At 39.3% G+C, this 17923-nt stretch overlaps 1 protein-coding gene across 1 annotated transcript in view; it reads left to right on the forward strand.

Moving 5' to 3' along the window:
- Positions 1-17923, forward strand: part of LOC126272039 (uncharacterized) — a 131990-nt gene that overhangs the window by 80251 nt on the left and 33816 nt on the right. The window contains exon 5 of the mRNA XM_049974553.1: positions 15089-15223. Within this exon, the coding sequence (XP_049830510.1) occupies positions 15089-15223 (135 nt within the window). The remainder of the gene's footprint in view (positions 1-15088; positions 15224-17923) is intronic.

Below are 17923 nucleotides of genomic sequence, written 5' to 3' on the forward strand. Positions count from 1 at the left end.
GAAGGTGGATTGCACTTGTTCCACTCACATATAGAATTAGGGAAAAATGACTATCTATATGCCTCCATATGAGTCCTGATTTCTTGTACGTTATCTTCATGGTCACTAGGCGCAATGTATGTTGGAGGCAACACAATCATTCTGCATTCAGCTTCAAATGCTGGTTGTCTAAATTTTCTCATTAGTGTTCCTTGAAAAGAATGTGGCCTTCCCTCCAAGTATTTCCATTTGAGTTCCTGAAGCATCTCCATAATGTTTGTGTGTTGTTCAAACCTACCAGTGACAAATCTAGCAGCCTGCCTCTGAACTGCCTCAATGTCTTCCTTTAATCTGACTTGGTACGGATCCTGAACACTTGAACAGTACTCAAGAACAAGATGCACTACTGTCCTGTACGTGGTCTCCTTTACAGATGAAAAACACTTCTCTAGAATTCTCCCAATAAACCGAAGTTGGCCATTTGCCTTTCCTACCAAAATCCTCATATTTGTTCATTTTATTTTGGCAATGTTACACCCAGATATTTAAATGACTTGACCTGTTAAGCAGGTCACTACTAGTGCCGTATCTGAACATTACAGGTTTGTTTTTCTACTCATCTGCATTAACTTAGATTTTTCTACCTTTAGAGCTAGCTGCCATTCATCACACCAATTACAAATTTGATCTAAGTTATCTTGTGGCCTCCTACAATTACTCAACTTTGATGCCTTACTGTACACCACAGCATCATCAGCAAGCAACTGCAGATTTCTGCCCATTCTCTCTGACAAATCATCTATGTATATAGAAAATGATAGCGATCCTATCACACTTCCCTGGGGCACTCCTGACAATTCCCTTGTCTCTGATGAAGACTCACCATCAAGGACAACATACTGGGGCCTATAATTTAAGAAAGTTTTGAGCCACTCACATATCTGTGAATCTATCCCATATGTTTATACTTTCTTTAACAGCCTGCAGTGGGGCACCATGTCAAATGCTTTCCAGAAATCTAGAAATACAGAATTTGCTTGTTGTCCTTCATCCATAGTTTGCAGTATATCGTGCGGGAAAAGGGCAAGCTGAGTTTCACACAAGTGAAGCTTTCTAAAATATAATTCATCGACATAATCTTCTTGGTCTCAAAATTTATTATATTTGAAACTAGAATATCTTCAGGGACTCTACAGCAAACCCATGTTAGGGATATTAATCGGTAATTTTGGGGGTCCATTGTTTTGTCCTTCTTATACACAAGAGTCACCTGCGCTTTTTCAGCCACTTGAGACTTTGTGCTGGGCTAGAGATTCATGATAAATGCAACCTAAGTAAGGGGCCAATACCATATAGTACTCTTTGAAAAACTGAATTGGGATTCCATCTGGATCAGGCAGCTTACTTGTTTTCAACTCCTTCAGTTGTTTCTCTATGCCAGGGATGCTTATTACTATGTTAGCCACACAGGAGTCTGTTCGATGTTCAGTTGACAGTATGTTTATATGATTCTCCTGAGTGAATGATTTTCTGGATGTGAAATTTAAAACTTGGGCTTTCATTTTGATATCTTCGACTGCGACACCAGACTGGTCAACTAGTGACTGGATGGAAGCCTTAGACCACTTTGTGATTTTACCTAGAACACAAATTTCCTCAAGTTCTCTGCCAGATATTTTGTCAAGGTATGATGGCAGTAGTTGTTGTATGCTTGTGCATAGATCTTTTCACAGATGCATGAATCTCTACTAGCCTTAAGCAGCCTCCACTTCCTCAGCATTTTCCAATTCTCTTTATTAAACCATGGTGGATCTTTTATATCCTTAATCTGCTTACGAGAAGCATTATTCTTCAGAACATGATTTACAATCTGCTTAAACTTTGCCCCTGATTCTTCTCAGTCCATCTCATTGGAACTAAGTGATGTCAGTTCTCTGTCTAACTGAGATGCTAACAGCTGCTTATCTGCTCTTTCTAGCAGAAACACTCTCCTAGCTATTTTAACTGATTTATTAACTTTCATAACCATAGTTGCTGTAATGACATTATGATTGCTAATCCTCATTTTCTGTACTGATGTTGTCGATAAGGTTGGCTTGTTTGTAGCTACAAGATCCAACATATTTCCATTACATGTGGGCTGCTGATTTTCAGAAAATGTGTTCAAAAGTACTTAATATGAGTGTCTGTTGTATCCCGGCAATGAATCCATAGACATACCAATCTATTCTTGGTAGGTTAGTCACATCCAACTGGTAATACATGATCTGACCATAGACTTTCTTTGAATGAATCTACAACTGTCAAAGCAGAAATGTTTGACTGGTATAAACATCCATCAATTAACTTGGTTTCACCTAGACCTGTTATGCGTGACCATATAACTTCACTGTAACAGCCAACTTCGACCTTAGTGGAGACAATATTTTTGTCAGCTGCAATGAACACTCACCTTCTCATCACCTCTAATCTGTCTTCCTGATGTATGTTCCATGACTCACTAAATACCTTAGAGATTTCCACTTAAGCTTTCAGCCAGTTCCCGAGAATAATTTGAGTTTTAGAACTTTCCTGGAGGGCAGTAAATTTGGAACCTTCGTTACAAACACTTCAACAATTTACTGACAAAATTTGACAGTCCAAGTGTCTTTACTCTGAGCACAGGCTGATTTCCCCTGCTGCACATCGACTGGCTAATGTTCATCAGACTACCTCAAACTACCACCTAGCCTAAAAAATAACATGTGCACTCCACAAGTTCTCTGCTATGTGAGTAGCTGCTTCCTTTAAATAGTCACCACAGACCTAACAAGAGGAGTCCTACAAATCCCCAGTCAATAATGCAGGTCTAGAAATCTGCAGCAAAGACCGTCACAGAGTCAATGAATCCTTTGCTTCAGACCCCCCACTGGGCTTCAAACCAAAGACCCTGATCAACTCTGTGAACACTGTTGAAAATTGGAAGCCCTGGTTGCCAACTGCCTTCAACATTTCCACCAGCCATCTGTATGAACTGAGGATGGCCTCAGAACACATGTGATGGGTGTCATTGGTACTAACGTGAACCACAACTTGCAGATGACAGTACCCTGCATGCTCAGTAGCTTCAGACAAGGCCACCTCCACATATTGGATAAGGCCTACTGGCAGACATATCGAGTGCACACTGGCTTTCATTCCAGCCCAAGGGGCTCCAGAACATGCATAATGTTGGAGCTCCCAATAGCTGATAAACCTCTCCCCACATGTGCCTGCTTGGACCTTGCTCACAGGTTGAACGTACAAGGCCAGACGACCAGTCTCCATATTGGTGCTCTGCCTCAAGTGATGCTAACGCGTTACCACTTACCACTCGCCCTGCTGTGAGAACGGATCCGCAGCATCAGATACACTAAGAGGTGGCTTGGTAGCAGAGCCTAAGGGTGAAACAAGTGACACCTGAGGAGTCCCATGCAACATGTCAGATTCTCTGTCACTGCTACACCCTGACACAGTAGCCTGAAGGTGACTGACCATAGCCAAGAGTGCATTCAGCTGTTTGTGAACTATGGCTAGCTCCTCCTGCATCTGCACACAGCATGCACACATCCTATTCATCCTAGCTAATACTAACTGAAGAAGTAAACTGTAAATGGAAATGGACTCCTAGATATACAACTTGCTACCCTTATGATGTGTCACCAATGGACACTGATGCCTCAATAAGCTATGTAGCTGATTGTTCAGAAGAAATGAAAAAAGCTACAGACTGCCCAAATTTACACTTATTAAATGCTAGCATATGCCTATTAAACAGAAACACACACAAAATTTGATAAATATACTATGAGGAAAGATAGAAAAAGATAAACATTTAACTTGCCATTCTGTAGCTCTGTATCAACAAAGTCAAACATTCTGCAGTGACAGTATCAACAAACTGGTCTTCTGTTGGGAGAAATGTGTTCATCGCCAGGGTGACTATGCTGAAAAATAAAAATGTAGACATAAAGAAAACAATGTAGATTGTTAAATAAAGAGTTCAGAGGCATTACTTTTCAGCATTCCCTCATAACTTTATCTAGTTAAAAGGATTTCTTTAATCTAGGTAAGCTGCAATTTCAGGCTCACCTCCTGAAGTCAGGGAAGGAATGTGTGATTCTCAATTCCTCTCTCATTATGTGAAGTTGGAGCATCAGCTACCACCTTGACTGAGTTCCTTAATCAAGATAGCTGTTTTCAATGTCAGCTCTGCAATTATTTATCTTTTGCTGACATCTTGCCATCACTGGGAACAGCTATACAATGACATTTTATATGCAGCTGGGCATTTATTCATGAACAATGTTTCAATTCTGCTCTCCTTTCAGTCTTGTAGTACATCCTGTCAGGTGTAACTGACTGGCAACAGGAGCGAACAGAAACAAATTTAACTATTTGAAAAATAAGCACATGTGTGCAGTTTTCAACCATTCATATACAGCTATTAATATTTTTATGATCCTCTCTTGACTACATATGCAGTGCATATTGTTTTTCCAAACTAAACCTGTCTCTGTAGTGAAGGTCACTAACACATCCATGTGCAGTGGTACTTCCATGGAGATAGAGGGTTTAAATCATGGCAATGAAACAAATTTTCACTGTCAGTATTCAGCCAGCATCGAGAGTAGAGGCGGTGGTGTAAAGTTCCTGATCACTAGACTTTCCACAGATGTTCTGGATTAAATTCTAAACCTCTCACACTATCTCATTGAGCAAAAGCATGTGCCATTTCATGGTGATCCATCAATTGGTGGTATTTCAGAGGAATAGGCTATATGTTGGCACCAGGTTTCATGCCATCCCTTTCCTTGTCATCATAAAATCTAATCATGACACCATGCTGTACACAAAACAGTCACAGTCAGCAACACTAACTGATACATGTAAGACACAACTATCACACATCATGAGAAAAGAGGGCATTGTGCATGGAGGAAGAAAACTCTTTATGATTAGACGGCTGAACCTATTCCTTCTTTTGTTTTTCCAGACCATCATTTCTGAAGTTTAGCATGAGCAGGTGTTATTTGCAGCAGAAACAGCAACTCTCGAAATTAAGTTTGTAGGTCAGCCACAAGTCACAATCAGTATTTTTTCATTGACTGGGTTTGCTCAATTTAACAAAAGCATCATCAGAAACCATTTAATAAAACATATTGTTTGTTACTCATGACTGTCTTACAAACTTAATTTCTGAAGTTATAGAATGCAGTTATCTGCAGCTGCAGCTGCTTGTCCACTGCTAGAGTACTTGCTAATTTGTATGTTTTGCTGTCCATGTTATTACATTACAAATCTCAAACAGAATGTTAATTACAACTATCTGTACCTATTTGAAAATATGACCTGCATTAGATTCCAGGTGGCAGGTGACAAAATTGTAAGCAGTAATAACTGATTTCCATGTTACAGTATATTGTTAAACTGAACGTCATATTGCACTAATTTCTGAACAATCTTTTGAATGGGTTCACTTGGACAAAACATTTTGTTTATAATCAGAAGCAAACCAATATTTTCTGTTCGTACTGGGTGTCACATGAAACAAATGATGAGCAGTTTTGATTTGGGATGACTGTAAAAACAAAATTGCAAATATCTGCTCAAACAATAGAGGAAAATGTGTACAATGACTCTTATGGAGGGACAGAAATATGCTACAAGGTTGCACAGTGGTAAGACATTGGACATGTATTTGAGAGGTCTGAGGTTCAAATAACCATCACGCCAAGCACGTATAAGTTTTCTGTGCTTTTGATAAATTGGAAACCTTGGGATGTTTCCTTTGAAAAAAACATGCCTTCCCCTCCCTCCACTCCTCCCTCCCTCCCTCCCACCCTCTCTCTCTCCCTCGCCCTCCCCCCCCCCCCTCTCTCTCTCTCTCTCTCTCTCTCTCTCTCTCTCTCTCTCTCTCTCTCTCTTTCTCTCTGATATTTTTCATTGAAGGTTATGCACATCCATTCATCACAAGGCTATAGAGAGCATCAAGGTGCAAATTAACAGCCTGCATATAAAAGGGATAGTCATAAAGTTTTAATTATCACTTCAAGAAATATCAAGCTGCAGCCATGAAATTTGGTGGTGATGTTAGTTCACCTTTCAGTGCAACATAATTTTCTGCTAACAGATGAACGGCAGTGACCTTGTTGTAGAAGCATGCATTTTGGTTGTTCAGGAAATATTCCAAATCAAAAATCAATTTGATGTACCAGAAATATCTATCACACAATGATTTCTAAATCTGATGAAAGAGAAAGAAGTCACTGCATATACTGTCAGCAGAATATTGGACTGAGGCAAAATTTGATATCCCAAAGGAGCAACATGTGTAGTGTGTTCTGTCCGGAATGAGCGTGGTGTTGTAGTGGAACAAAATCACCTCCATCACCTCCATCACCTCCCTCCCTCTGCAATGTCTTCCCACGATGCTTCACCTTGACAGCCTCCAATAACCTCATTGGGAGATTTCAATAATACAGTCCTGTATGGTTTGTCTGTTGTGAGCATAATCTGTTAGCACTACCCCATGACAGTCCCAAGTAACATTTATTATCATTCACCCAATGACAATTTGGTTTTCACCTTTTTGTACAGTGGCAAATCTGTGAATCCACGTTTTCACTGCTTACTTTGCTTCTTTGTCTCAGGATCATAATGATACATTTCGCAATCATTCATGGTGATTAGGTGGCTAAAGAAGTTATCTGGATTGCCCTGACACTGCTGCAACATCTATACTGATGCCATGGTGTGGTGGGGTTTTTGAATAGATGTTAACAGTTGTGGAAACAACTAGGCAACAATCTGTGTCATGTAATTCTTCAGACTTTGCTGGCAGTTTGACTGACAACTCAAGACCTGTGCCATTTTCAAAATGTGCAGCATGTTTTAAACTGATCCATGATGATTTTCGCTTTTTGCACTATCACTTTGATTGTGGTACATGGGTCTTCCAACACTAGAGCCTCCACTTTTCTTAAAATTCCCAGTTATTCACAGAGAGATGGTCTGCCACTTTGTTCTTCATCATTCAAACCCCTTTGACCATACTAGAAGAGTCTATGTCATTTAACCACTATGTAATATGATAGTGCACTGTTGCCATATGCTTCTGTCAGCTCTGCAGGAATTGTTAGATTGTTAGTGAGTTGTTCCTCCGCAAACACAGAAAAAATATTACCATATTTTACAGACTATTAGACACAGGAAATTATCACCAGTGTTAAAAATGGCCATATATTTGATGCCACAGGAAACCTATATCCCTCTGGCAACATTGGATTCAACTGGCAGCAGCAGTGCACCAAAAGCAAACATGAGTTGCAGGGATTCACAAGCTTGCTAACATTTTCTCCCTCCTGCCCTGCCAACACAAGCCAACAACACTGTCTAGCATATGATTGCAACATACAATTCCAGTAAACTTGAAAGTAATTTGTGATATCGGTAACAGTACAATATTTTTGTTAGTAGCTGGTTTTGTAATGGAAAAAATTAAGAGATATTCATATGATGAGGTCTATAATAATATGCAGAAGAACATGGAAAGAGAGTAGTTGAGCAGCATTTTGACCCTTCATCAACAGAAAAAAAACATTAACGATTGGTGGGCTAGTAAAGAAGAACTGAAAAATAGAAAGACTGAATGTGCAAATAGAGGGCTAAATGCAAAATGGCCAAAACTAGATGATGATGTACTGAAATGGATTCATGGGCACCTTCAAAATGGCACTGGAATTAATACAAAAATTATCCAAACATATGCTCAAAAACTAGCACTGCAGTGGTACTTAACAGACTTTAAGGGTGGAGCTGATTCATGTTACACGTTTATGAAGCATCATACACTTAGCAGGCGAACCAAAAAATGCCACAAGAGCATGAAGAGAAAATATCTTTCCATCACTTATTATTCAATATCAAAGAAGACCAGAAAGGAACTAAGCCAAGTAGCGAATATGTTCAGAACTCCTCGGGCATTTGTTGTTTCGAGTAACAGAACTGTTGCCATAAAAGGTGCTAAAACTGTAACTATAAAAATAAGTGGACATGATAAAATGCACTTTTGATGATATTAAACTTAATATAATGACCATTTACAACCAAAAAACAATGCCAAAACCTTCTGAAATACTGTCAGGTGTGGTAGGAGGGACAAGGCTTGTGTGAAATTATAGATTAACAGAGTGTGGGAGGAAAGGAAAGGTACTTTATTGAAGAAGAGTCCTCATTTCATTCTGGATAATTTCAGTAGTAATCTGAAAAATTCTGTGAAAGAGAAATTGAGACAGGGAGATACAGAGCTTGCTGTTATTCTGGGAGGACTTACTTCACAATTGCAACCTCTTGGTGTCTTGATAAATAAATCATTTAAGGTGTACACATCAAAAAAAGTTTTGCATCACCTCAGTTCTGAGAGTTCTGGAACCTGTACAGAAATTTGGAATAGAGATCAACATAAACATCATTTCCACCTTTTTTATTGCTAATAAAAATCACACATTGCTTGTACCACCATACAGTGAGATGTTCAGAGGCGGTGGTCCAGATTGCTGTACACAGCGGTACCTCTAAAACCCAATAGCACTTCCTCTTACATTAATGCATGCCTGCATTAATTTTGACATACTATCCACAAGTTCTTCAAGTCACTGTTGGTCCAGATTGTCCCACTCGTGAATGGCGATTCAGTGTAGATTTCTCAGAGTGGTTGGTGGGTCATGTGGTCCATAAACAGCCATTTCAATCTATCCCAGGCATGTTCGATAGGGTTCATGTCTGGAGAACATGCTGGCCACTCTAGTCCAGTGATGTCATTATCCTGAAGAAAGTCATTCACAAGATGTGCACAATGGGGCATGAATTGCTATCCATGAAGACGAATGCCTCATCAATATGCTACCGATACGGTTGCACTATCGGCCAGAGGGTGACAAGCATGTATCATACAGCCATTACAGCACCTTCAATGACCACCAGTTGCATACGTTGGCCCCACATAATGTCACCCCAAAACGGCATGGAATATCCACCTTGCTGTACTCGCTGGACAGTGTGTCTAAGGTGTTCAGCCTGACTGGGTTGCCTCTCTGATGATTGTCTGGTTGAAGGCATATGCGACACTCAGTGCTGAAGAGAATGTGATGCTAATCCTGAGCGGTCCATCTGTATCACTCTGCATGGTGTCGTGCTTGCAAAGATAGACCTCATCTTGGATGTCGAGAGTGAAGTTGCTCATCATGCAGCCTATTGACCACTGTTTGAGCTATAACATGACATCCTGTGCCTGCACAAAAAGCATTATTCAGCATGGTGGCATTGCTGTCAGTGTTCCTCCGAGCCATAATCTGTAGGTACCATTCATCAACTGCTTTGGTTCACTCCACGACACCTGGACACTTCCCTTGTTGAGAGCACTTCCTGTCACAAAGTAACAATGCGGACATGATCAAACTGCAGTGTTGACCGTTTAGGCAATGTTGAACTACAGACAACATGAGCCATGTTCCTCCTTCCTGATGGAATGACTGCAATTGATCAGCTGTTGGACCCCCTCCATCTAATAGTCACTGTTCATGCATGGTTGTTTACATCTTTGAGCAGATATAGTGACATCTCTGAACAGTCAAAGGGACTGTGTCTGTGATACAATATCCACAGTCAATGTCTGTCTTCAGGATTTCTGGGAAACAAGGTTATGCAAAACTTTTTTTGGTGTGTGTATATATGAGAGAGGATTAGAAAAAAGGAATTATGGATGAAATTCACCATGAATTCACCCCAAAGGAAGCTATAAAATGACCTACAATCAAACAAGTGTGTTAGTAGATAAAAAGGTTGTGATCTATAGAGAGAGAGAGAGAGAGAGAGAGAGAGAGAGAGAGAGAGAGAGAAGACATTGTCATCAAATCTTTAAAAAGAGTAGAATAAGTAACATTCTTGATGGCAGTGAAGACCATCTTATGTATGAGGAGCACACTGGTGATGAAGAGAAAGAAGAAGAAGAAGAAAGGTCAGGTGTGAACTTTGGGGATTTTAAATGTTAGTGCAGTTTTATAAACTAAGAATTTTTTTAAAGTCTGGCTTTAGAACCTAATAATAAAAATGTTATTTAAAAAAAGTTAAATTAAAAATTGAGATGCACTTTATAGTCCATAAAATATGATGCTCCACCTTATCACTAAGCTGTGCCATTTGATTTAGCTGTTCAATATACACTGTCCAGTCACATTGATGTGACCATCTGCCAAAAGCCTGAATAACCACCTTTCGCAGCACAAACCACTACAGGACATGCAGGAAGAGTGTGAGTGAGGTGTTGGAAGCTGCTGACATTGATGTGGAGCCATGTCAGCTCCAGTGCCATGGGCAGATGCGTATAGGTTTCTCGATTGAGGATCTGTGGTGTAAACAGCCTAAACAGTATGGTCCCACAGATTCTCAACTGAGTTTAAATCCTTCAGTGGCTAGGGGAGTACAGTAAACTTGTACTGGCACTGTTTGAACTGTAAGCTGTGTGACATGTTGCGTTACCCTGCTGGTAAGTGTCATCGTGCTTAGGAACAAAAAACTGCTATGTTGGGGTGGACGTGGTTCCCAAGGATAGCTGCATACTTGTGTTGATACATTGTGCCATCCAAAATGAAAACTCATGAAAATATTCCAAAACCATAATGCTCCCTCATCTGGCATGAACCCTTCCATTGGTTATTGCATGGTGTTTGCTTTCACAAGTTTTATGTCAATGGCTCCTGGAATGTTTGTTATCTGAAAAGGTCCCCTGTTGCCACTCAGTGGACATCCAGTTGCTGTACTGGCATGCAAATTCCAGCTCTCACAGCTGCTGAACACGAATCAACATGGGTGCTTGAACCGGGTGCCTGCTGTGGAGACCCATACACAGCAATGTTCACTGAACAGTCATTGAGGAAACACTGTTGGTAGCCCTTCGGTTTATCTGGACAGTCAGTTACTCCAACAGTTGCACCTGTATTTGCCCATACACATCCCTGCAGCTGTCATTCACACCTGTCATCTATGGCCCATGGTGCATCACAGTTGCCTTTGTACTGGTTTTGGATATCACTATTTTGCCATGCACAGTATACTTCAACCACGATGGCATGCAGACAGTTTAGAAACTTACCCACTTCAGAAATGCTTCCATCCTTGGCCTAAAAACCAATGATCAAGCTGTTTCTGCAATATGATGATGATTTGTGCTATTTTCCCTATCCCACGACATGCTTTAAATACACTCTGCTGCTGGTGCTGCAATCTTCGGCTGTGAGTGGTTATTACACATTGATGTCAAACATTAACAACCTCTTCTGTTGTTTGTCACCATCAGCACCCATTTTGTGGTCTAGTGACCAGCATCGCTGCCTATGGATCATAGGGTCCCAGGTTCAATTCATAGCCAGGTTGGGGATTATCTCTGCCCAGGAACCGGGTGTTTGTGTTGTCCTCATTATTTCATCATCATCATCATCATCATCATCTTTTGTGATAGGGGCTAGATTGGACTATGTAAAAATTTGGACGGTGTAAAAATTTTGACTTTGTGTGGGTGGTGATGACCGCACAGTTGAGCACCCCAAAAACCAGACATCATCATCGTCATCATCATCATCATCAGCAGCAGCAGCAGCAGCAGCAGCAAAAGCAGCAGAATCCTTTTAGTAGTCTCGTCTTCAAGGAGTCTACCAATAATTTTATGGCATTCTTAAGCTGTCTTTGTAATTTGTCATAATATCAAGATATATTTTTGGAAATAGTGAAATAAGCAATTATCAAATAATGGAAAATTCAGGATGGAATGTAACAATATTATGAAAAGGAAAGTTGCTACTCACCATATAGCAGAGAGGCTGAGTCTCAGATAGGCACAACAAAAAGATTGTAACAAAGAAGCTTTTGGCCAATATGGCCTTGATCAAAAATAGACGACAGACATACACACACTCACACAAATGCAATTCACGCATGCACAACTGCTGTCTCTGGCAACTGAAGCCACACTGAGAGTAGCAGGACCATTGCATGACTGTGTGAGGGTAAGGAGGAGGAGGGGTGGGGAGGGGGAAGGGATATTTGGATGGGCAGGCAGTGAAGTGCTGCTGGGGGGAGCGTGCAGGGATGAGGTGGAGAGAGGGTAGGGCAGCTATGTCCAGCCATGAGGTTAGACAGAGGGCAGGGGAGAGGTGCGGGGGGGGGGGGGGGGGGGGGGGGGGTAGCGGAAAAGGAGACAAGTAAGCTTTCATTAGTCATTGTTCTCACCCATCCAGCCCCTTCCTTGTTCCCATTCCAGCATTACAAAGCCCTCATTCCACCACCGCATCGAGTATTTTTACTTGTCTCCTTTTCTGCACCCCCCTCCCATCTCCCCCTCCCCTCATCTCTCCCACGCCCTCCATCTAGCCTCCAGACTGCACACAGCTGCCATACCCTCTCTCCTCCTCATTCCTGTGTGCTCCCCAGCAGCACTTCACTGTCCCCCACCCCCATCCTACTATCCCTCCTCATCCCTGCCCCAGGTTCCTCCTTACCCCCACCCAGTTGTGAGTCCCATCATGCAGTGGTGCTGGTCATCTATTTTTGACAAAGGTCATACCAGCTGAAAGCTTATTTGTGACAGTCTTTTTGTTGTGCCTATGTGTGACTCAGCTTCTCCACTATATGGGGAAATAAACAATAGTAATACTCATTTAGGAGAGCAGTAGTAACCTCTACTTATAGGTCCATCTACACCCCCATTTTTTAAAGAACCAGGCACAAATTACATATTTGCACTCATTAGATTTGAGATTTATTATATTTTTACAGGGAGAAACAAAAACGAAAAAAGTGCTCTGCTACAGGGAAATTCCAGAATAGAAAAAAGGCAAGCATTCACCTATAGCCCATAGATGTGTGAAATACAGACACATGTGTCAGCACAGAGACATAAAAATGATGGAAATTTCTGGATGTAACAATTCATAAAGTAAGGGAAAGGCACCACTCACCTATAACAGATTGATGTGTGACACTTAGACACATGTAACAGAGAGCAGTATTCACTAGCTTTCAACCTCTTGCTCATATTTCTAGCAAATCTACACATATTCCACTCACACACATCCACACAAGCACACAGACACACTATTTTGGTGCCTGTGCATGTGAATGTGTGTATTTCTTATAGAAAATGAGCAAGAGCTCAGCAGCTAGTGAACATTGTTATCTGTTATGAAGTTTATGCACCAGACGTCGGTCCACCATAAGTGAGTGGTTGCCTTTACCTTATTTAATCTATTGTTCCAGCACAGAGTTTTAACTTTTGAGCAACCATTCTTTCTCCAGATTTTCTTGGCATGATTGATTAATATTGTGCTTCCAGTGTTGTTTCCATTTTGTGCACAGTATCTTGCTTGATCACTGACCCAGCCATCTTCACCAGGTGGTGCCTGGTTGGTAGCAAGTACACATAATAGGAAAACTGGCAGAGCCTGAAGAGCATGGATGCATCAGTTGTCAAAATGTTGTGCATAAAATGTTTCAACAACTTGGCAGAACACTCAGGAGCACAACATTATTTTTTCTTGAGTTTAATAGCAATTTAATCAACTAAATACTAAGGTCTAAACAGAAGATAAAAGACAGCTGTGTAATACATCTGAGGTAGTAGGTGCTTTTTGCAAAGTAGTGGCTTTTCTTTGACTAATATAAGCAGTATCATGGCATTTAATTGTTAATATAATGCACAGATTAAGTTTAGAAGAGTTTCTTCTCTTTTGCTAATGCATGCCTTGACTTGTTCTACATTTCTGCTGGTGTTCATTCTTCATGGAATATACAGAATACAACAAATGAATGAACTCAGACATGTACAAAAAACACAGACCTTTTTGCCCACTTTTGCTGCCTATTGCCACAGTGGATGCTTTTCTGTGGTATTCCAGCAAGGACTGATCAGGAAGCATGTTCTGAAAACTTAACTAATGGAAGATCAAAGGTAGTACCACTGATCCATGTTTACCTAACAGACTAGCCACTGGAGGCCTATTACAGAGAACCTCTCTCTCTCTCTCTCTCTCTCTCTCTCTCTCTCTCTCTCTCACACACACACACACACACACACTCACACTCACTCTCACTCACAAAACGCAAAAGAAACCGAAATAGATTCAACTCATGAAAATATGTTGTTTATGATAAAAGTCCAACACAGAACTTTTTTAAATCTCTGATTTCTTCTCCATTAAGTTATCATTATTAATGTGATTTGAGGAAGTATGTAATTACATGTTTTCGAGATTCTCATTTGATTATACCCTTATATTTAAGAGAAATTGCATTTGAAAAAAAAAGTTGCCCAAAAAATGTATATTCCCTTCTTGTTATGTAATAAAATTTTTGTACATTAAATGTCTGAACTTAAGTAATTTATATTTACATACTTAAATATTCATCATCTGTCAGCTGACTGGTGCTGCAGTTACGTGTCAATTTTAGCAAAATGGGGATAATGTATGATTGTTTGTTACTCCATAGTAATCCCCATTGTTAAGCAGTAGTTACTTATTTATTGTGTTTCTGTCTGTAGGCACAGTGTAATTTGTCACAAAAGCTAAAATCTGAGCCTCTATTCATCATATCCTCATTTTTTAAAAACCTTTTTTCTCAAGTAATGGTGGAAATGTATGGTGACCTAACTGTGTCTGTTTTCATTGTGTTTTTTACAGCAGTTTTCATAACATCCGATGGCAGGTAAGTCAGGATCAAAACAGTAATAAATATAGCCTGTGAAGATGGTAGTTCATTTTCTGCCATTGCTGTTGTACGTGTAGAAGCTGGAAATATATTGCTGTTGGCAACAGCAGTATTGGAGGATTTTGAAGATGAAATAATAAAAACAGCAACAGTTTTATAGAAAAATGTTATTTATCATTGATGATATCTTTACAAAACTGTTGTTATTGTTCTTTAACAAAAATGTTGCTTTCAGGTAGCTGTTATTCCTACAGTCTATATAGAATAAGCCTATATGTTTTTATAACTGGGCTGTGGTCATTAATACATGTATATGTCTTCATTGTTACAGAATGGATTTTTCTACGTGAGTGTGAGTGTGCTGTATCTAATTAGCTCATCATTAATTATTCATCTAATCCATGTATACCACGAGTCATACTCTTGGGTTCCAAAATGGACTCGAGAACAGCTTCTCATAGCAGGGGTAAGACTTGCTGAAGTTCACTTATATTTGTATTGTATTGCATATTTATTGGTCCTGTGAATCATATATTGTGAAGTGATACACAGTGACATAGAACAAGTAAAATAATTGCAATACATTTTGAACAGAAACTGTTACATGGTTTACAGTACACAGCACTATAAGAATATATGAAAAAAAAAAACAGATCACAAATAAATTTCACACACACAGAGTTCTCACTTTTGGCCTTGATTATACATATACACACATGTATAGAACAGTCCACATATACATAGAATACACTAATAAATTTGTACATGCATATTTCTTATTTTGCCCTTAATTGTATAAACTATTTAAATTTTTCACATATTTACATAGTAGATAACAATTCATCAACACTAAAGTAGCAATTCTGTAACAAGTAGCAATCACTGCAGTTTTGAATTTTTGCCTTCAGGTAGTTCAGGTAGTTTTTTGTACAGTTTTTTCTGTGTTTGTTGTTTTAGCACTGTTATGTGCAAACTACACATGTAAATTTTGTGTTGTAAGAATGAATATTTTGGTATTTCAGAGCAATCTTGCAGCTGTGATCTACAATTTTCCTCATAAATGTGATTGTTTCTAACAGTGGAAAATCTGGGATGGAATTAAGAATATTATGAAAAGGATAGTCGCTACTCACTATAAAGCAGAGATGCTGAGTCACAGAAAGGTGGAACAAAAAGACTGTCAGAAAGTGATCTTTTGGCCAACAATGTTTGTCAGTAATAGACAACAGTTCTATGGTTGATGGTTGCAGTTAGAGTCTGTTTATTCTGAACCATGTATAGATACCCAGTGATTTATTTTGTGTGTGTTTATTATTAAGTTATTCATTGTGAACCATTCTGATGTATGTGAAGTGCTCTTTTGTTGTTTCATTTTGGAGCTCTTCTAGGTCTTTTCTTTGATAAGAATATTTGAATTATCAGCATATTCAATGTACATATAGTTTAGGGTGAGTTGTTCCGAGTCATTTATAAACAATAACAACAAACTAGTCCCAGTATGGAACCCTGTGGCACACCATATTTAACAAAACTTTTTTCTGAATGATATAAAATTAAAATTTTGCTTTCTTTGTACAAGACTTCAACTATTTGTTATCTGTTTTGTAGGTATGACCTCCTCCACTCATACACTGAGCCTCTGAACACTAAGATCATCTGACTTTCTAAGCAACAGACTGTAGTTAATGATGTCAAATGCTTTTGAAAGATCTAGGAATATTGCTGCTATGTGTTCTTTTTTATATAATGTATTCAAAGCTTCATTTAGGAAATCAATAATAGCTGTCTTGGTTGATTTACCTGTTTGGACACCATGCAGTGTGTTCGAGAAAAGTGTCTTTTCTTTTCTTTTTTTAATGAAATCTATGAGTCTTTCGTAAAAGATTTTTCAATTATTTTTGAAAAACAGATAGTAGACAGACTGGCCTATAATTTGTTGCATCTGCTTTTCACTTTTTTTCATACAATGGCTTCACCTTAGCTGTTTTAACGTTTTCTGGGAACATTCCCTCAGAAAGTGAGCTATTCCATGTGTCAACCATGGGCCTAACTACTATGGGTGCACATTTTTTAATCATATGGTCAGGTATGTTGTCAATACCAATGGAAGATTTTGATTGTAACTCCTCTATTGTTTTTAGCATTTCTCGTTTGTCTGTTGGGTTGTTACAATGGTTAGTTTTAATTTGGTCTGCAGTGTCAGCATATTGAAAGTTTTGCTTCACCAGATTCTCAGCTGCTTCAGTGAATTATGAGTTCAAATTATTTGCTGTCTGCTGGGAATCAGATATTACAGAGGAAATTTCTTTCAGTTTGATGTTATTGTATTTTCTCTGTTTCACTCCTGTTTTTGGTCTTACAATGTTCTATGTGGCTTTCATTTTATTTGGTTCATTTGCTATGAAGGAACTATTTGCCATTTTTCTTGCTTCTTTTTTGACTTTAGTTAAAATCTTTTTGTAATTCTTAAAATAGGAATCAAATCCTGTGAATATTGGTAGTGACCTTTCATTTGGGCCAAGAGCAGAGTTGACCACTCCATGACAAACATGTTTCTCAGCGTAATGTGATCAATTTCAGTGGATCATTAGTACTGTTTAAAAGAAAACAGGGCTCATTTTTTAACTTTTTACTTTCATTCTCTGTAGTTAGTGACTTTAGCCATGGGCTTTGTGCCACTTGCAGCATCACAGTTACATAATTTATCTTGTTATAGCAGTCTCAATGTAGTCTTCAGTCAGTTTTTGACTGGTTTTGTTGTATTATACAGTTACACACTGTCAGAGATGATTAAGGATTGTGCTCATAATGTACATATGCTAGAAGAATTGGCAGCTGTCCAGAAATAGCCATAAGCTGCATTGCTCCTCAATTCCAATGGTGTTGGGCACCTCCAGTGTCTCTTGCATTACCTGTACCATGATACAGTTGCCTCTATGCAGAAGGCAAATATGGTGGACTGGCAACATCGGAATTTTCTTACGTCTTATCACAAGATTTGTGGTGTTACCCATTATTGAGGGCATATATGGGCCACTGAAAAATACACCATCTGTTAGGACTGTGGTCTATTTTCTACAATGTTTGGACAGGCACGGGTGGTCACTATGTAGGTTATTGGGGGGGCTCCAGTTTTATTTATTTATTTTAATTAGACATTGTGACA

The sequence above is a fragment of the Schistocerca gregaria genome, chromosome 5, assembly GCF_023897955.1.
Source record: "Schistocerca gregaria isolate iqSchGreg1 chromosome 5, iqSchGreg1.2, whole genome shotgun sequence".
In the NCBI taxonomy this organism is placed as follows: Eukaryota; Metazoa; Arthropoda; class Insecta; order Orthoptera; family Acrididae; genus Schistocerca; species Schistocerca gregaria.